The sequence below is a fragment of the Hemicordylus capensis genome, chromosome 2, assembly GCF_027244095.1.
Source record: "Hemicordylus capensis ecotype Gifberg chromosome 2, rHemCap1.1.pri, whole genome shotgun sequence".
Classification (NCBI taxonomy): domain Eukaryota; kingdom Metazoa; phylum Chordata; class Lepidosauria; order Squamata; family Cordylidae; genus Hemicordylus; species Hemicordylus capensis.
The window spans coordinates 345,046,465-345,067,837 of record NC_069658.1 but is presented as its reverse complement, the minus strand read 5'-3'; the positions used below and the strand labels follow the sequence as shown (position 1 = coordinate 345,067,837).

The window sequence follows — 21,373 nt, the reverse complement described above, 5'->3', positions numbered from 1 at the left end:
AATGTAGTTGTTCTTGTACTGTAAAGCTGAAGATTAATTTTTAGGAAGTATAATAGGTACAAAGCCAGCAAAAGCCACATTGACAGTGCAGAAAAACTGGCAATGTATAGCAAAAGAACAGTTTTAGATCAAGCTTGTCACCACATTTGTCTTGGAATGAGAGAGGCAAAATAGCTACCACTTGGGGGAAGGATTTATTTATAAAGCAAAATCTATCACACGAGCTACTTAGAACAGAAGTTAAAAACCAGACAAACCTAATAGTAGTATGTGACAGAGCTAGAAAGGGGCAACAAAAATAACTGATGATTTCCTTATATACCTTGCCTATAAGGAAACATTAAACATTGGGGGCTTTAAAAGAATCCTGCTGCAGTCTGCAAACCAATGACTCTAATATTTCTATTTATATTACAGAAGAGGACTTGTACCCGATCATGATCTGCTTTCAACAAAAAACAGATTTTATTTTGCAGTGGGGAATAGAACTGGATGGTTGTACTGCCATACAAGTCATGCCAGTATTGTTAAGATGGAAAGTAGCTTCAACATTCCACCATTATAAGGCAATTTTGGATGAAACTGATTATCTCAGTGTCTTTCAAACTGGCTTTAGAGCAGGCTATGAGGGTGGAGACAGCCTTGGTCGGTCTGATGGATGATCTCTACCAAGGAATGGACAGAGGGAGTGTGACTCAGTTCTTTTGGACCTTTCTGTGGCTTTCAATATTATTCACCATGTATCCTTCTGAATCGTTGGGGGATTTGGGGATAGGTGCCACTGCTTTGCAGTGGTTCTGTTCCTGTCTCTCAGGTAAATTCCAGATGGTGTCGCTCAGAGATAGTTGAAACGAGAGCTATTGTATGGTATCCCTCAGGGGTCCGTCCTATTTTTTAACATCTACATGAAACTGCTGGGTGAGATCATCAGGAGATTTGGAGCAGGGTCTTAACAATATGCTGATGACAGCCAAATTTCTCTCTAGGTTTGAATACTGCAATGCGCTCTATGTGGGGCTGTCTTTGTATGTAGTTCAGACACTTCAGTTGGTTCAAAATGCAGTGGCTAGATTGGTCTCTAGGGTGTCTCGGTCAGACCATATTATGCCTGCTTTAAAGAAACTGCATTGGCTGCCTATAGGTTTCTGGGGGAAATACAAAGTGCAAAAGTAATTACCTTTAAAGCCCTAAATGGCTTAGGACTGGGTTACTGCGAGAGTGCCTCCTTCTGCATGATCCCCACTGCACATTAAGATCATCAAGAGAGGTCTGTCTCTGTATGCTGCTGGCTCATCTGGCAGTGATTCGGGAGCGGGCCTTCTCTGTAGTTGCTCCTGGGCTGTGGAATACGCTCCCTATAGACATTTGGGGTTTAACATCTTTACCAGCCTTTAAAAGAGTCCTTAAGACACATTTTTTAAAGCCAGACTTTTAGTAATCTCTGAATGTTTTAAAGTTTTAATTGCTTTTTAGATTTTTTAATTGCTGTAATTTCTGGATGTTTTAAATGTTTTAAGTCCTGTTTTAATCGTTGGTTTTGTTTGTCTATGTTTTTGTGAAATGCCTGGAGGCTTTGGAGCCAGGTGGTATATAAATAAATAAGTCCTGAACATTCTATTGCTTGTACAATTAAAACCACTTGTCCAATCTGCCTGGCCATCAGGAGATGGCCACTCATATACTAGGAGACAAGAGACACATCCCCTGCAAATTTGGTGAAGATCCATTGAAAAATGGCTTCGATAGAGCCATTTAAAGTTTTTATCTTTTGAACAGTGGTTTAAAGGGTTGCTGATGTTCTTTCGGACTGAGGAAGAGGTATTTAAATGACTTTGTAGTCCATTTGCATAGTTTCATCCTTTAGAGTGTATGCCAGAAAAGTGCCTTTTGTATATCCCTCTGGGACCCAGTCAATGGTTATTTCACAATTTATTCTTAACATTGCATTTTAAGAGGCTAAAAAATGCATCTTTACTGCTAAGAATCTGTGCGGTAGGGCTTTTAAAGCTGCAGTTCCCACAGTGTTGTCCACAACCAGTATGGTGGTCAGCTCCTTTCCTGTCCAAGCCTTGGGAGCACAGCCCTTCAGTTTCCTTCCCTGCCGCCTTCTTTCCTTCCCCCACTACTGCAGCTATACCTTTTAATACTGCTCCTTAGCCTTAAAAAAAAACACTTTTCAATTTGATCACTGATTACTCCATGGTCATTGGTTCTTCAAAACCACGTGAGTTTCATCCCAACTTCCAGCCAAAACTGGCACACTGCTCTGTTTAGCTAGGCTGTGAAGGACTCCTCTAGGTTCCTCTAGGCTGCAGTGTGTGAGTGTGTGTGTCTGTAGTGTCTATGTGTGGAGGATGGCTAGAGTTGTGTGTGTGGTGGGATGGCTGCAATGTGTGAGCATGTGTGTGTGTGTGATGGTTGTCAGTTCTCCAAAACCATGTGTGTTTCATCTCGACCTTCAACCAAAACCAGCACACTGCTCTGTTCAGCCAGCTGTGAGCAGGAGGCAGGGGGAAGGAGACACACCCTGTTTAGCTAGGCTGCAAAGGGCTCCTCTAAGCTGTAGTGTGTGTGTTTGTGGGGGAGATAGCTACAATGCGTGTGTGTGTGTGGCTGGAGACAGAATGTGTGTTTGTCTGCAGTGTGTGTGCACGGGGGGGGGGCTACATAACTTGGGTACAACCTTTACACTGTTTTGCTAATAACACCATTCTGAAGGAAATAAAATCAAGCAGGAGATCTGTGAGGTTTATGGGAAATTTCTGGGAAGATAATCTGTAATATTGGACATGGTTGTTAAACATTTGTCATTTTTAATTATCATTGTGTGTGTGTTTAAGAAAAAAAAGAAGAAGTATAGATTTGAAGTGAACACAAATTACCTGCTTCTCCTTGTGTCCCTTTTCACCACTGAATAATCATGAGGTGGGATCATACTGTCACTATTACTGAATCTTCCTATTTGATTTAATTATTTTTTTTCAGGTGAGGGGCGGGCAGTGTGACTTTAGCTTAGTCAAAGGTCTTACAAAGATTTTGGTGTTCTACCTTGTGCTCTACCTTTTGGAAGTTCTGCCTTGTGGTTTGGGTAAGCTCTTCCCCATAGTGTCTAATCAGATTTTCCTTTTAAAAACACCTGGAAATTCAGTAATTGAAAAACATTTGGTTTAAGATGAGAGTTAAGATGCTTTACATTTTCACTCGTGCTCTAAAAAGAATGGAGATGGCAAGTTAAGGTACCCATCTTAACTTCTGCACCATATAAGCTGTAACAACTTTGCACCCGCATTTCACTTCCTAAAGATGTTCCTGATGAATTTCTGCCTTGTGCCTCTGATCAAGGCGAAGTGTGGGTGCATGGAGCCTCATTTCTAAAGCCATCTTCAAATACCAGACTGTACAAAGTCTTTATACTGTAGCTTATATGGTGCAGAAGTTAAGATGGGTACCTTGCCAACTCCATTCTTTTTAGAGCACGAGTGAAAATGTAAAGCATTTTAACTCTCATCTCAAACCAAAGGTTTTTGGATGACTGAATATATCCATGTGTATACAAAAAATGGTAAATCCTTTTATAGTTCTGTGCATTATTTTAATTTTCTTAAGAGATTCAGAGTCAAATACAACTTTGACTTTTAAAAGAAAACAATTAGACCAAAGTGTTCTTGTGTCCTTTCTACCAATTTTAAACCTCTAGATAGCACACTGTGTGGGCAAGTAGAAGGTGTGAAGCAGGGGCATAACTATAATAGGGCAAGGGGAGACAGTTGTCTGGGGGCCCACTGCCTGGGGGGGCCCCTGAGGCAAGTCACATGACTGACTCCCTCAGCTGTGCACCCTTCCTTCAGTTGTATTTATCCTCCGAAATTTATGTGAGTGTTAAGACCTGGAGCTACCAGAACAGCGAGGTCATTCACACATTCGAAAACTGTGTTCTACCCAGGTTTGGGAAATGTGTGTACTCCCAATTTTTGATTGTGTGGAAGCAAGGTTAGAGCAAAACCTGGGCAGAAGTGATTGTGTGGAAGCAAGGTTAGAAGAAAACCTGGGTAGCTTTTTCTCCTACCTTGCTTCCACACAATCACTGCTACCCAGGTTTTCCTCTAACCTTGCTTCCACACAATCAAAAATTGGGAGTACACACAGTTCCCAAACCCGGGTAGAACACAGATTTTGATTGTGTGAATGACCTCAGCATGTCTTTCTCTAGTACCATTAAATGACTTGCATTGTCCACAATTTACAAAACCTTAAAAAAAATAATTTAAGATGATGTTCTATTGTGGCACATAGGTTATCCATATATTTAATTCTCGTAGACGTGCCTGTGGGGATGCGTCCCGGCAGCAACCCAGGTGAAGCGCTGGATTGGCTGGGAGGCGGGAGCCGTTGAGATTGGCTGGGCGGAGGCAGCTCGCAACACAAGCTGAGATGCAGTTGCGGGGGGAAATGGCGGCAGCAGCTCCAGCCGCACGTTAGCTCCCGCCGTGCTCGGTCGCTGTGAGGAGGCGGCAGCGACTGCTGCCAGCCTAGCCCAGCCGCGGTTGCGACCGTCGCGTCCGCGGCCTGGGCTGGGAGTAGGCGGGAGGCAGTAGAACAGACTGGCCCTGGCGGGCTGCCAGGAGTATGGGGAATGGACAGTAATGGTGGTGGCGGGGCCTTTTTTGGCTGCCTGCCGCTTGGAGTGGCCAGGGGCAGCCCAGCCGCTGTGAGGTGGTGGCGGCCGGCTGCGGTTGCGACTGCCACAGCCTGGGCTGGGAGGCAGCGGGAAGCGCTGCTGGCAGGGGTGAGTGGGCAACATGCGGTAAGGGCAGCGGTGGGGCTCTTTTTGGCTGCCCGCCGCCTGGTGTGGCTCCGGGGGGGGGGGAACGGAAGTGAGGAGCACAAGAGAGCGCAGGGCTGGAGGGAGGGGGAGAGAGGAGAGACCTGGGCAGGAGGGGGAAACAGCCGGACCGAAAGCGCACAGATGCTCTGTGCGGATCCGCTAGTATATATATATTACAATGCTTTTTGTTAGCACTATTCAGCCTCATTTAAGATTTCTTTACTTCATGAGCTGAGCTTCAGTGAGGTGGCTGGGGGGGGGCACTTTAAAATCTTGTCTCTGGGCCCACTCCAACCTTGCTCCACCCCTGGTGTGGAGTTGGAGGGAAAGGGAAGAATGAAAAGGTGGGGGCTGAAAAATGTGCATATACAGGACCGAACTGTAGATCAAACTATGCTACCAGGTACCACTGCAGAACTGTGATAGGAAAAGCTGCACCTAAATTGCAACTGATAAAGGTATAAGAGCCCCCTCAGTGTCTGGACCTGGAAGCTACAAGGGAAGAGTGAAATGAGTGGTGATGTAGGCATTAATAATTTGAAATAATCAGTCAGGTCTACTGTGGAAAGAAGAGTGTGGTGGGGCAACCTCTGGCCATACATTGGTTGCTCAGGTCTAGCAGCCTCAATGGGGCACAACAGACTGACATGGAGAGTAGCAGCACTGGCCCCATGCTTTGCTGTCCCTCATGTATTTTCAAGTTAAACCACAGACTGAGAACAGGAACAAATCAGGCCTTCTTTCTCTCAAGGATATAATCCAGGAGTCCAGTACACATCTAAAATCCTTAAGAAAAGGGTATATAGAGGCTCAAAGTCTGGAACAACCACATGTCAATATTTTTAATTTTACACACACATTACAAAATTTAGAAATCATAGACAGTTCAGGCAAACTGTTAAAACACAGTATAAATAATTAGGCTTGTCATACAAATTCTGTACATAGGTAAATTAGCTTTTATATGACTGACGAAAGAGTTTCATAACAATCTCACCACAGCAGTATTAAAAAAAAGCTTGGAAATGAAATGAAACATGAATACAGTATGGGATGTTTTTATCACTAACTATCATCTACTTAGGACCATGCCTTTTTGCAGTGTTAATGGAAGGTAGGGTCAGCATATCATCATTAACATTCTGTAAGATATGTACAGTCACAAAACCTTGACATTGGTTCTTCCCACTCCCAATACCTTACTGTTTTGTGGTCAAAGAATTAGTAATAATTTGAGAACTTTAAATAGCAAAGCTACATTATCAGTGATACGCATTGATTCCAGTTTGATCTGAAAGGGTAAGTCACAATATGAAGAGACCTGGTTTTAAAAACACAAATTTAAAGGGAGGGAAAAGCAGTCACACATTTTTAGTGCTTATATATACAGGAAACTGAAGGTGTTCATAGAGTATAATTTTATTTTTCTCCAGTGCCTGTTTGTTCTTGGTCTTAAAAAAGATAGTCACAACATGTTTCCCATTTTTATAAGAGCATTTAAAGAGGTTATCAGCCATAATGTTGGTTGTAATTAGAGGGGTCTAAATACCTTCCCAACTAGTTCCACATATCAAAGGGTTCTTGGGATTTGTATTTCTTGAACAGCAGCTTACCATGCTGCATAACAAACAATCTTTGAAATGGAACTACTTTCATAAGTAGTTGGTTGGGTCAGTCTGTTATTGGAAGGGGGGAAAAAGCTCAGAAATCCCATTGGCTGTGTCTAATGGGCATACTCATAGGAGATCTTTGAATCCTGGCCAGTATAAACTGTGGAATGTTCTGGGTTGTAGCATGAGGAACAGGAGCCAGCATCTGGACTAACGAAGTGCAGACACTTCAAGAGACATGCTGGGAACCCCCTCACAATACCCTCAGTCCCCAAAAAGAGTTAGGAGCATTGCATGCACTTCAAAAGTGCTCTGTAAGACATTGGAAACACATTGCTGAAGTTTGTTGCAGTGCTGCACTTCTGGAGTGTGGGCAGCGCTCCTAAGGGGTCTGGCACAACAGTGTGCATGGGGGGGGGGCGGTCTGAGGGAGTTGCACAAGGACTCCTGACATGATTCTGCAGTTTTGCAAAGAGCATGCGCTTAGTTAGGATGTCAGCCAGGTTACACAATAAGCAAAACTGAGAGAAAGCTTTTCCTGAATGGGGAGTGGGTGGGTGGTGTGTGTATCATGAATACTTCTTCACAAAAATTACTAATGTGCATAGAAAAAAAAATCCATGACTGGGTGAAGGCAAAGCTAAACTTCTCAACAAACTAGTTTATTTGTACAAGATGTCTACATGGGGGAGAATACGAACATTGACTTCCCATTCCTTTCCCATGGTATAGTCACGGTAAAGCTTTACAACATGATGCCAATATATGCATGAACTCATCAAAATTTGCAGCAGATTTGTGCAACTACTCTCTCAAAGCAGAATGTGTACAGCAGCCACATATATTTGAAAAGCCAAGGCATAAAACCCAGCATGCTGAAATGCAGATGGTGTTTTATATTGTCACACACAGCCTTTATATGCAGCAATTCTGCTTCTGTTTTAAGTCTTTGCTTCAGGGAAGTTAGTAATAGCATATCTGTAAGAATAATGGCAGGGATTCAAGGAGCCCTGTATTCAAGTGCAAAGTGCTTCTGCATGTGTGTAGAAGGGGGTTGTTTGCCTTTTTAACCACAGTGTGTCATGCCATATTCAGTGCTGCTCTGAAGCATCTCCTGAGTCTTAAGCAATTCTGAAGCAGGTGTTTTGGGCAGCACAACGAGTAGAAGTAGGAAAGGTAGGCAGAAAAGCCCCAGTGAACAAGCTGAACTCTATTTAGATCTTGGGGTTTTCGAAATGCTGATTGCAATGTGTCTGACATGAGCCAGTATGTTTTAATAGGGCCAGCTCAGATCTTATGCTTTACATTCTGCAAGTGAATTCTGTGCCTCACTCTTCATAAAGATATAATATACTTTATGTCTGTGACATGATTTTTCCATATTCAGGTAATGAAACTTGGTTGGTTCATAGGGAAGCAATATGTTAAGACACTTGTAACTGAGATTTCAAATGTATCCACTTCTCGTGGAAAACAATTCCATGCCTAGAAGTTGTAACATAGGTATTAACTTTTTCCTGTTAGAGTCAAGCCATTGCTTAACAAAATCGTCCTTAGAAATGTACAAATCCCAAATGGGAGCTTGCACACTTCTCCTGCAAAATCATATCTTCTACTCTGCATTGTTGTATTAGCATTTCTCAAACATTAGTTTTACACCCCAATCCTAACTGCAGTTAAATTGGAAGTCTATCTAATTTAGGCTATAAGCTAAATAGAATTGTTGCCCAAGTTAGAGAAGTGTTGCACTGGAGTTCCAGCTGGGGAAAATAGGTCCTGGATCTCCTGTCTTTAAAAAGAGCTTGTGACTGACTATCCGAATGGTTGGTGCTACCGCTTCAACAGTAGACACTCACATCTATGGTATCAGTAGTTTCCACATGAGGAGCATGTAAGAACAGGAGGGGGAGTGTGTGATAATAGGTGGAATAGGGCTGATTTCACAAGTTGTGCCTCCAGTTGTGAATCAAGCTGGACATAAAAAGGAGGAACAAAGAGGACATCATTTCTTTTCACGAAGTTACTTCCAAATAAACCCAATTATTCAAAAACATTATTCCCCTTTAGGATAAGTTTATACTCAGGCATATATAAATCCACTTGCAGCTCTTCAGTGCCCAGTGCCCCCAGCCCTCTGGTGAGCAGGTAACCCAGCACCACAAGTTCTCCTCACCAGAGGTCTCATTTCCACTGCCATTTTTGAATAGGTAAGAAACAGAAATAGTCCTTTCTGAGCAGTAGGAGAGGGTTCCCATGGTTTCTTACCATCTCCATATCCCACTGCAAATGACAGACAACCCGCTTCTCTCCTAAGTCCGCTGCCAGTGTGCCAGAAAAGGATCTGAGGAAAGAGAGGAGATTGGTGATGGTGGCCATAGATAATGGCTGGCTAGGCTAGTACAGTATAGTGCTTATACTGTACAGGTTCAAGCTGCAATGCAAAGTGTATTATTCTCTACATCAAGGCTTTAGCTTATTCAGTAGTTCACTGGCATTTCACAAAGTAGACCCAATATAAATGCTGGAGGAAGGTGCTTCCCCCCCACTTTTTTTCTTTTGCTATAGAACAATATAGTGGAATACATCAGGCCAGATTTGTTTGTATTGATTTTACTTGCCCAAATTACAACCCAGCCACCTAATGTCACAGTGGGGAAGTAACTTGCCTAGGGAGCAGGAGGTTTCTGGTTCAAATTCCCGCTGGTATGTTTCTCAGACAATGGGAGACACTTATATTGGGCAGCAGTGATATAGGAAGATGCTGAAAGGCATCATCTCATACTGTACGGGAGATGACAATGGTAAACCCCTTCTGTTTTCTACCAAAGACAACCACATGGCTCTGTCGTTGCCAGGAGTCGTAACTGACTTGACGGAACAATTTTACCTTTACTTTAAATATCAACCAGCTTTCATATATTATTTTTAGCTCCTTAAAAAATAATTTAAAAAAGCAAACCTTGAACAAGTAAGCATTTAAAAGGTGGGTGCTTTTATCATGCACAATAGAAGCAAGCGATCCAGATTGTCTAGTTTTGTTAATACATGTTCTCTGGAAGTCTAGTTGCTGTTAACTTTAATGCATACACTGAAATGAAATGTAGCCCTTTATCCAGACTACCAATCCTAATCTTCCAGAGCAATGCAACATAGTGGGAATTGTAAGCTACCAGTAAAGTAAATCTGAATGTTAATGCACATCTTAAAAATAAAAGTATACTCATGAGTTGCCGCGGCGCGGAGCTGCGTCACACCAACACACGATTCAAAAAAATGGGTTTGCGGAGTGCTTGCTCCGCAAACCTAGTTTAAAGGCAGGGCTACTTATGCGGGTTACCCGCTTAGGAACCACCAGGCTGGAAGCCAAGCCCGGTGGTTCTCACGATGGGAGATAATCGGGCAAGCCTCTGCTAGCCCGATTTTCTCCCATCGTGTGAATAGCCTGTGTGTGTGAGTGTAAGAAAACCTCAAGTAAGGCAGGAGGTTTCTTTGAAATCTCTCCTGCAGCTGCTTGCTCAGCTGAGTAGACAAGCTGATTTTTTAGCTGAAATATGGCTTGCCAGTTGTTGTACAAGTGGCTGTAGTAGAAGCTTCAAAGACATTTCTGCCTATGCATTTCCCTGCAGCATACACACAGAACTTACTAGGATTGCAGCCCAAAATTTAAATTCCTTAAAAGTTCAAATAGATATTTGGTCATCTCAGCGTGAGTTGAGTGCTTGTGTAGTGAGTTATGTGAAAGAAGTCCATAGACTCTTCTAAGCTTAGAAGACGTGACAGACTGAATTCTGGATAGAAACAAACAACTGGATACATACTAAGGGTTGTGTCAAATAGCTCTTGGTTCATAATATGGACTGGTTCTCACGGAAGTCGGTTGGAGGAGGTGTACACAGCAGCTGTGTACACTCCCAAAAACTGATCATGTGGGTGGCAAAAAACCTGGTCAGAGGACCAGGAAATAATCGTGTGGGAGGAGCACTCCTGATTGGTCAGCACAGACAGTGGACTGTCTTCACTGTAGACCAAATCCAAGATGACCAATGTTGGCTGCCTGCACCAGCCAATCAGGATTGCTTCACCCACATGATTACTTTTTGGTCCTCCAACCGGGTTTTTCTTTTTTTCCTGTCTACCCAATTCATTTTCTGGAGTAATCATGGCTGCTGGAACCTAGGTGGAAGTTCTTCCAACTAACTTCTAATCATGAGAACCAGCCCAATGAGGTTTAAGGAAAACGGAGGTTTAAGGAAAAGACTTTCTTCTCTAAAGCTTCCCATGTTTTGAACACACATAATTTCCTCAAAGAAGTTCTGTGTGCATTCATTCTCCATTCTTTATCTCACAGCCAGTAGGATTGGTTCACACATGAAGCCAAACCATGGTTTGGCATGACAGGGACAGGACTTATGCTCACATGTTCCCTCCCACCTCCCCTCACTTCATTAGTTATTTCCAGATCATCCCGCCTCCCCTCACTTCATTTGTTATTTCCAGATTTGCAGCAAATCATAGTTTACTGTTACATCCATATTGAAAAACCAGGATTGATAGTGTGGGTTTGATCCTGGTTTGTCATGATTTGCAGGGGAAGTACAAACCATAGTTTGCAGTTTGGCTGTAATGATGAACTATGGTTTCCTGCAAACAAGGAACCAACTAACTAAGCACAGGCACAAAGCCCAAGAAGAGAATGTTGTACATGAATACAGTGCTTGTTTCCATAGCACCATACCACAAATGCTGTTGCATGTAAACTGACCAAAGAGGCTCTTAAAATGATCAATGTAATGTCAGTTCAAAAGGAACCAGAGATCCCTGCTGCATGCATGCTCCAGTGGAGCATGTTGTATGAGGCTTTTCCAGCAATGTACAGTTGACAACATGCCAACTCAACATGAAGCAGAGATCAACAAGCTGATTTCTGATCCTAGATTACAGATCTTGACTTCATGTCAGGTTGGTGCATTGCCAACTGGAGATCACTGAAAAAGCCTGGGTTCACATAGTACACTCTGTGGAAATGTGTGTGGTGGACACTCAGATTCCCATAAAACTGATTGTGTGAAGAGCCCTGTACCTAGAATGAGCTTCATTCTAGGTACAGGGCTTGTGAGTACCTAGAATGAGCTTCAGTTCATATCGTAATTTTAAAAAGCCTTGTTTGGGCTTACACACACACACAAACACACACACCCCGCTACATTTTAAACGCATGAAATGGATGCTCACTGGGTCACACTGCATATTAACAAAAGCTACTGCAGTTTTAATGAGGTACATGCAAGCTTTGTTCCAAGGTTGCACTTCATCCCCAAGAATTCTAAGGTAGGCAATTATATTAACCCCCGATTTGTCTTTTTATAATTATATGAATAGCAATGCTACTGAAATCACTGTTGACAGAGATGCATTGTCTCTTTCTGTTAAAATAAATATTAATTACTGAATCCACTTCAAATTGTGTTCACAATAATAAATAAGCCAATGTTTTAAATCAGACATTCAATATATATACAAATTAAAATATAAGTGCTAAAAAGCTAGTAAAAAATTGGGCCATTTTCTTGGTTTCTGCAGAAGATGAAAATTCTCCATAAGCAATAGCAATCTTTCAAAAGATGTTTCAGTAAGAAAAATACATCCAACCTTTAATTTGCTTGTAAATTGTGACTGAGCAATTGAACCTCTCCACTACATCATGGTGTTTTCAAAACTAAAGTGATTGAGTGGCATAGTAATCACTTTTTCTTCAATATTCTGTATGTAAACGGAACCCCTCTGACTTCAGTAGAAAGTAGTAGACATTCTATTTAGCTTCAGCCCACCAAAGGAAATTCACACCCCATGCAGATCTGTATCATGATGTGGATACCTATCAGATGTGCAACTGCAATGACTGAGCAGCCGGATGACAGGCACATTGTTATGTGGATTCCATGTTGTTATGAAAGGACATTATCTACTTTCCAACATTAATAGTCACATGCAACACCTTCTACCAGCAAAACTAACTGAATCCGTGCCATTTGGTTCATAACTGAAATTTGGACTGTATTATTAAAATAGAAACTCTATTATAATTGCTTCTGATTAGATCTAGGTGAATTATTTGGAATACTTTTTTCTGAATACTCCTATGTGCTATTTACAGAACACTTTATGTTAATGCTTTCTGGAAGAATTTGTATAATATATTCCTATTATATTTCTGGAAAATATATTTGCGTTGTTTCTCACACATAGCATCTGCATAAGTAGTTGTCATAAATGCACATCCATTTGGAAAATAATGGAATTAGAAAGTCTACAGCTATTATCAGCTAACTGGTGAGAGGTTAGGTCAGCCACTGCAAACTTTAAAATAGATCAGCACCATGGCGTTTTAAACTTTACCTGGGGTTATGGGATGTTTTAGAACTTCGGTATATATCATTTTCTGTAGTATGGAAAATGTTTCAGCGGTTCTGTTGAAGTCGGTTTTCCAGGTCAGTTATGACAGGACACAATTATTGAAGACATCTGGCTGCTCAGTTACCATAGAGCTGCAACATTCACATTGCTAAACGCTACTCCTGTGACTAAGATACTGAGCCCATTCGCACAACTGTGGGGATGGCAGGGTGGGTGGGTTGGGGGAGAGGCAAGGCAGGGTTCAACCAACCTTCCTCCAGGTGATCACGCTGGATCCTTTGAGCATGCAAGGCGTGCACCAACATGACCTGCACTGCTGGGAGCAGCATGGAGCAATAAAAGCCGGGACTTCTTTCCTTGTCCTCCACATATCCCAGAAGGCACCATGTGATGAACATAGTGCCTTGAGGGATTCCCCCATCAGACTGGTGCCTCAGTTCCATGGAGCCAAGGAGACACATGACTTTTGCAGCTGGGTTAAGGGAGTGCTTTCCCCCTTAACCTTGGCTAAGAGCTGGGCTTGGGAGTGGGGTTAAGCTGGGTGGGAGCCCTGGGATCTGCATAGATCCTTGCACTCCACATGAGCAGCCTAGCCTGCTCATGAGAACAGCCTCACTGGCTCACATGTCCCTCCCCGGATTGTGGGTGGGGCAGACCTATCCATGCCACTACAGGGCTCTAAATAACCTGCCAATGCTGCTGCACAAGAGGACAGGACTGGAATTGCTGATTCTTGCACAGTTGCACACCACACACTATTTCCATGGAGAATAATGAAAGTAGCACATTGGTTTATGCATTTATTAATTATATTTGTACACTACCCCAAACTTCCATCTCTGGGAGGCTTACAGCAAAATAAAACAAATTAAAACTGAAATTAATACTTTAAAACAATTTAAAACTGCCAGTCTAGTTAAAAAGCTTGGGTGAACAAATGTGTCTTTAAAGACTTTTATAAAGTTGTCAGAGATGGAGAAGCTCTTATTTCAGCAGGCAGTGCATTCCAGAGTCTTGGGGTGGCAACAGAGAAGGCCTATCTCTGTGTAGCCACCAGTTGAGCTGGTGGCAACTGCAGACGAACCTCTCCAGATGATCTCAATTGGTGATGGGGCTCATAATGAAGAAAAATTTCTCTTAAATACCCTGGGTCTAAGCTGTTTAGGGCTTTATAGGTTATAACCATCACTTTGTATTTTGCCCGGAAACTGGAAGCCAGTGCAGTTCTTTTAATATAGGAGTAATATGTTTTCTTCAAGATGACTCAGAGACCAACCTGGCTGCCACATTCTGTACCAACTGCACAGTTTCTGGGCTGTGTACAAAGGCAGCCCCACATAGAGTGTGTTGTAGTAGTCAAGCCTGGAGGTTACCAGCATATGTACTACTGTTCTGAGGTTATTTATTTCAAGAGACGGACGCAACTGGTCTATCAGCCAAAGCTGATGGAAAGCACCTCGGGCCACTGCCTCAATCTGAGACACTAGGGAGAAATTTGGATCCAGAAGCAACCCCAGACTGCATACCTGTTCCTTCTGGAGAAGTGTGACCCCATCTGGAACTGGCAGATCAAAATAGTCTCCGACCCCATACAATAAGTACCTCTGTCTTATTAGGATTCAGCCTAAGTTTGCTATCCGGTCCACACTGCCTCCAGGCAGGCATTTAGGGAAGTTATGCCTTCTCCTGATGATGTTAACATGGAGAAATAGATTTGGGTGTCATCAGCATATTACTAACACCTTGCACCAAATCTCCTGGTGATTTCTCTCAGTAGTTTCATGTAGATATTAAAAAGCATCTGAGATGGAGACAGTATGGAGCCCTGAGGGATGCCATATAAAAGTCCACATTTTGAAGAACAGTCTCCAAGCAACACCATCTGGAATCTGCCAGAGAGGTAGGAACGGAACCACTGCAAATCAGTGCCTCTCACTCTCATCCCTCTCAGACAGTCCAGAAGGATACTGTGGTTGATAGTATCGAAAGCCACCAAGAGATCCAAAAGGACCAACAGAGTCACACTCGCTCTGTTAATTCCCCATTGGAGATCATCCATCAAGCTGAGCAAGACAGTCTCCACCCCATAGCCCACGTGAATACCATTTTGAAATGGATCTAGATAATCAGTTTCCTCCAAGATTGTCTGGAGCTGGGAGGCCACCACCCTCTCAATTGCCTTGCCTAACAATGGAAGCTTGGATACAGGCTTAACTCTGGATATAGTTGCTTAACTTTGAGGGATCCAATGCAGGCTTATTCAGAAAAGGTCTAATAATTGCCTCCTTAAGACAGGAGGGCATCCTTCCCTCCCTCAGAGAAGCATTTATAATCTCTACCAGGCCCTCTATAACAACCCCAGATAGTATGAGCCATGTCAGACAAGAGAACAGGTGGTAGGTTGCACTGCTCCAAGCAGCTTGTCTACACCATCAGGAGTCACAAATTGAAACTGACCCAGCATAACCACATGAGGAGTTACTCTTAATCACATGATGTGTGATTGCATAAGAGCTAGCAGTGCCAATACTGCCCTCTTGTGCAGAAGCATTGCTAGGTAATTTAGAGCCCCGCAGTGGAATGGGCAGGTCTGCACCACCTGCATTATGCTGTGAGACACGTAATCTAATGTGGGCTTTGCTTGCTACTATTTTCATGTTTTAGGCTGCAATCCTAAACACACTTGCCAGGGAGTAAGCCACAGTGAGATAAGTGAGTAAACATACTTAGCATTGCACTGAAAATTGCTTTATGTACAGCCCTTGGAGGATCTTTCATACTTGTCAGTTATTTGGTAGACATGAGAATAGAAATAATGGTATTACAGTTTCATCCCATCCAAACACTACGCTTAAAGAATTAAAATTATTTATTAAAATTAACTGTGCATTTCAACAGTAGCTGCCATCTTGACTATATTACTCAATGGAAGTCAACTACTCATTGAGTAGTTTAGTCAGGATGTCAACCAGTGTATGCAAATTTGCTAGTTTTACATAAATATGTTTTGTCTACATGTCTCTTTATTTTTGGTTCTTCTTCAGTTCTTGAATATTTTGGGGGAGAGGCAAGGAGTGATGTGGAGAATTAAGACTGTGGATAGAAGGAAGACAGGGGTGTCTTTTAAAACAACAGTAGAAAACAAAACAAAAAAAAGCACGCGTATCTAACATTGAAGGAGGGTCAGGTAGCCGCACAAGGCACACAATCTTGGCCCACTCTTTTTTACTATATATCCACTGTCTCAAATACAGATGTACAACTATGACAGCTGAACTTGGTTTAAAAATCTCTGAAAGCTTAGATTTTCAGGAAAAGTTCCTTCTCAGTAAGTAGGATAGCTGAAGATAAAAACTTTTACAAATTGTATGTGAGCCTCATATAAATTTTCAGCTGCCTTCAGTTTTGTAAGAAAAAGGTACTCATCACGCTTGAGAAATAAGGCCACACTCAGATTGAACTATATGGCTTTGCCTAATTTAACACCCAGAACTTTGGGTCTATCTTTCACAATTAAAACTTCCCAGTGTCCTAATGTCAAATCCAGCTGGAGTTAACAGAGTTCATTTTTTTTACAATCTTATAAACCAAATATAATTGAATATTTTAAAATATGGACTTAATACAATTCTAGGACTTGCTGCACCAGTATGCAAGTACTTGGGATCAAACATACCAAGAGCTATGCCTAATAAATGTCAGAAGCATGACATTGCACCAGTACCTTGGGCAGATATGCCAGCATACATACTTTGGATCAGAACACGTCATCATTTTAGAATGCTGTAATGCTGACATGGGTGGGAAAAGGGAATTGGGCTTTACCTCCCATAGACACCGTATTTGCTATGGACTCCTGAAAACAAATGAGTATTTTCTCCTTTAAAATGTGAGCATCCGTTTCCACACAATATAATACAGACAATTCAAGTCATACACAGGCAGTTTAAAAGATGCACATATTTAAGGAAATGGCCATTCAGAGATTTATACATAAGCCTCTGATTGTTACTCATGAATACATTTATCATTATTTTTCTAGAGCTGGCTGGAATCTAGTGAGCTTACACATAAATGATTTTGGGAATGGTGTCATATCACTGTCTATTAAGATAAGGGAACCTATTTTCATCAGCACATATTCAAATGTTAATAGCAAACTGCCTATGAACAACATAAATCAGCACTGGTCCTGTTATTAAGTAATCTCCTGTATTCCCTTGAGCTTGAAGAGCAATTATCCAAAGACAAGGTATCTAAAGTCTAGCAGCTCATTCACTGACAAAGTTCTGTTAAGCTCGGGGTTCTTTACTAAGGAGAAAGAATGTAGTCATCCAGTTTCTCATTGCCCTGTAATGTGCATCCAGTTCAGTGTGGCCAATTTGTAATTTTAAAATGCTTCCACACTGTGGCACTCAGTGCAGAAACTGCAACGGTTATAAATAGTTGGGGCTGATCACATGAAGCAGGCTCTGACAAGTAAGAATTCCCTTTAAGCAACCAGGCAGGGAAGTTTACAAAATATTTTCTTTGCTTTGATCCTTTTAGGATACAAATAACTAACATAGGTATATGTAGGCAGGCAGGCTAGTATACATTTGCTTTGAAATCTTTGTGATTGTATGTGCAAGGCTGACAAAGTTTTCATTCCAGCTTTAGCTGTGAAGATGTCACTGCAGAATGTGTGAGCAGCTTTTTCAAGCAGTGAAAATACAGGCCCCAGTAGATAAAATAAAAGTCACCTAATGGCACAGTGGGGAAGTGACTTGCCCAGTGAGCAAGAGGTTGCCAGTTCGAATCCCCACTGGTATGTTTCCGAGACTATGGGAAACATATCAGGCAGCAGCGATACAGGAAGATGCTGAAAGGCATCATCTCATACTGCATGGGAGATGGCAATGGTCAACCCCTCTTGTATTCTACCAAAGACAACCACAGGGCTCTGTGGTCACCAGGAATCGACACCGACTCAACCACACAACTTTACTTATAGATTCAATAACTGAGTTGCATTCCAGAGGCTAATACGGCCTCATTTAAAGAAAGCACCACTGTCAGCTTCTGAGCAGTCCATGGGGGAATCTTATGAGACTTCATTGCTTATATTCTCAGAAGTGGAAGTCAACAATCCAGTTCAATTACTATTCAAACACAAACTGGTATCTGAGGATTGCTTTGTTGATCAACTGAGGGCCAGTTCAGAAACTAAACATTGCAGTAAAATAATACATATGGTGGGAGACAGGGGTGGATTGGATGAGTCCACCACTATATTTGAGGAGTAATATATGACATAAATTGTTCACATGACTGACCTAATTTGCATTTTCCTTCTGGCCATCTGTGAAACTGAAAAGATAATGGAAGTTTGGCCAGTCATGGCTACCTATATATGTATATACATAGGGGCATTCACATGACTAGGTGGGGTGTGTGTGTTAGGGGTCGACTGCTCCAACTCACCTTCCCCCCAGATGATCTCAGAAATGTTGCTGGTGGTGCATACTGTGCTCCCAGACTATCTGCGCTGTGCCATGCAGCACGGAGCTCCGGAGGCCGGGACAACGCACCCTGGCCTCCAGATATCCCACAATGCACTGCAGCATGAGCACGGTGTATAGACAAGATCCCCCGTCACACAGGTGCTCTAGGCGCCTGTGTACAGCCCAAGGAGACACATGATCCTGGCAGCTGGGTTAAGGGAGCACTTGCTCCCTTATCCTCAGCTAAGAGCCAGGCTTGGGAGCAGGCTTAGACTGGGTGAGAGTGCCGGGATTCGTGTGGATCCCAGCACTCCACATGAGCAGCCTAGCCAAAGCCAGGAGGCTAGGCTGCTTGTGAGGACAGCCTCATAGTGTCACACATCTTTCTACAATAGTGACAAGCACATGTGATTCTGAGGCAAGAACACTGCATGTAAGATATTACTGCAGTTTTCAACTTCTGAACTGGCCCTGAAACCATATTGTTATTATTTTCACCCTTGTTATGAAACAAAGCCCCAGTGATTAAAGTCAAGGTTTGTTCCTAATACCTAATAATGCTAAATTCTTTTGTAAGGCAAGCAATAAGAGCTATGCCTTTGGCTTCATTCTGTTGCATGTATCTTTTTTTTTAAACTTACCTATGTTTCACATTAAATGTATGCATAACTAAGTATGCAGTTATGATGATGATGATGATGAAGCAATCCCTGATCTCCATCAAAAACCACGATAGCCAGGAGAAATGGCTTACTGTTCCCACAGAAGGAATGCAGTGAGCATGATTGATACATAAGAAGAATAATTAGAAAGTAAGAAGATACCCATCTTAGGAACGTGTTGAAAATTCTTTAGCATAGTGCAACATTTCATAGATTCACAACTGTCCACTTTATCTTGGATTCACTAGAAAAAGAGCCCTAATGTCTAGTCATTCCCTCATCAAATATCCTTTGCTTCTGACTAGAAGAAAGAAAGAAAAGCCATTTTAACTTGCTAGAGCCCTTAATGGGTTCATATTTTATCAATTGTCAGTGAAGTAAGGCCCCTTGAAGATGATTCTTGCAACCATCAGCCAACAAAACTAGAGAATATGCTACATGCTTCATATAGAGGTAACTCAGACTAAGAGCCATGTACTTCATCAAAACAGTTTAGAAGTTGATGGCATTATATATTATTAGAAAAAACATGTTGTGATTTGCAGCCAGACAGAAGGAGAACTAACAGATGTTTGTAGCTCAAACAAGTCCATATTTAAAAATGGGTGGAGTTTGCATGAGTTTTCCATACTGGTGTGGTTTTGTATTTGTCCTTTCTTTCTTGCTGCTAAATATTGTTCAATGAGGCTGAAGTTTGTGGAGGGAAAACGAAGTTCTTTTTTATGTAGCATATAACCAGATTAATGCTGCACTTGACAAAATTTACTTTTGACAGCTCTTGGAGAGTTATTGTCCGAAGCACCCTGCTTTTGAGATACACACCCTGTACCTTTCCAGTGGAGACTTTGTGTTTGCAGCACCATGGCTCTCCTTGTCCTTGTTCTAGAGTAGCTAGAAAAGATCATTGTGCGTGCATTTAAAAAAAAAAAAAAGATACCTCTGCTGAGTCTTGTGGAATCCAGTTAACCACTCCAAATAGTCCAAAAAATAATAGAATAAAATCTCATCAATCCCAAATAGGCATCTTTGGAATCAGTAGTGCAAAGTACTTTTGTGGATTTAGCTTATCCTACTGCAGTTACAGATCTTTATCTTCAAGTTTTTCCTAAGATAGTTGATCTGAAAAGCAGAAACACAGGAATAGTAAAAGAGAGAGAACATGTGTGGCAGAAGAGTTTCCTAGAATCCCTTTGGTCACACACTGTTACTGCCCTGGCAGATACGGTATCTGGCTGCTGCCCAGCACAGGAACAGGAGAAGGTATGGCCCTAACTTTAGGAGGGGGTCAAGAGAAGACACACTAGGGAAAGCTAAACAAAAAAGCTTTGTTAACCAAGCCTTAAAATAAAATCTGTCATTTTTCATATTATTTTTTTCTTATACATATTCTTGTGGCTAAAGTATGCATCAGAGAGTTTCTAAGTGCAAAGACTTGAACAGATGTAGGAAAGAATAATGTGAAAAGTGGTCATAAATAATAAAGGGAGTGCTTTCCCTCTGCCTTAAAACCTCTAGGCTAGTTCACATGATCATTAATTTATCCAAGTTCAGGAGCTGTGTGCACTCCTGTTTGCGATCGTGTGTGAGTAAAAAGCAAGGAAGTGACTGTTTGCGAGGCTCATGCTGGAAAAGAGGGCTCTGTCCTACCCAGCGGCTGAACCCAGCTGTTTAATGAGGTAGGAGGGAAAAGCCTGCCTACCCAGTGCCTGCCGTGCACATGATCACCTTCCCCGCCTCCTACCTTACTTTTTACCCTCACGCGGTCACAAAACAGAAGTGCTCACAGCTCCTGAACTTGGGTAGGACACATGTCCTAGCCAATTAATAGTGAAGTGATTTTATGAAATAGTGATTTTATGAAGCTTAAAGGCGATAAACCCCTACTCCTCAATGTAATTAGCAGTTTCTAATTCTAGTATCAGTTCACTGCAGCAGGTGGTTGGTTCCACACATGCTTCAAATTCTCGCGAGAAAGCCAAGCTCCATGTGAAGTCCCTTTCCCAGCATGGAATCTGAACATGAATTGTCCCCTTCTTGCATTCTGTTCTGCCATTCTGCTTTTACGGCTCCTTCCAAGCACGTGTATGAAGGTAACTCAGCAACGGCAGTGATCTAAGCAATATCACAAACCAGGATGATTACTAGTTTGTGGAGACTAACATGCAACTACTTCCTGCTGTGTCTTGATTCCAGAAGCTCTGAATTCAATTGGCCTGATTTGTATTGGGCCAAGAGTGTGCTTTTAAAATTATAAAATTACTTTGTTATACTGTAACTGCCTTTGGGCCAAACCACACACACAAATGTGTGCAATGACAGCACACTCACCTTCCTCCAGTCCCAATCTCCCCCTTTCTGAAGTTGCTTTTCCAGCTAAAA

At 42.1% G+C, this 21,373-nt stretch overlaps 1 protein-coding gene across 4 annotated transcripts in view; it reads right to left on the bottom strand.

Annotated features, from left to right (window-relative positions):
• Positions 1-5,641: 5,641 nt before the first annotated feature.
• RASGEF1C (RasGEF domain family member 1C) overlaps positions 5,642-21,373 on the bottom strand; it is a 160,630-nt gene continuing 144,898 nt past the window's right edge. For 2 of the 4 annotated variants that reach the window (XM_053298753.1, XM_053298754.1), the window contains 2 exons: positions 18,974-20,113; positions 5,642-15,942 (listed from right to left, as the gene is read on the bottom strand). In XM_053298753.1, coding sequence (XP_053154728.1) covers positions 20,089-20,113 — 25 coding nt within the window. In that variant the 3' untranslated portion in view covers positions 5,642-15,942; positions 18,974-20,088. The remainder of the gene's footprint in view (positions 15,943-18,973; positions 20,114-21,373) is intronic. The other 2 variants (XM_053298751.1, XM_053298752.1) reach the window with 2 other exon arrangements.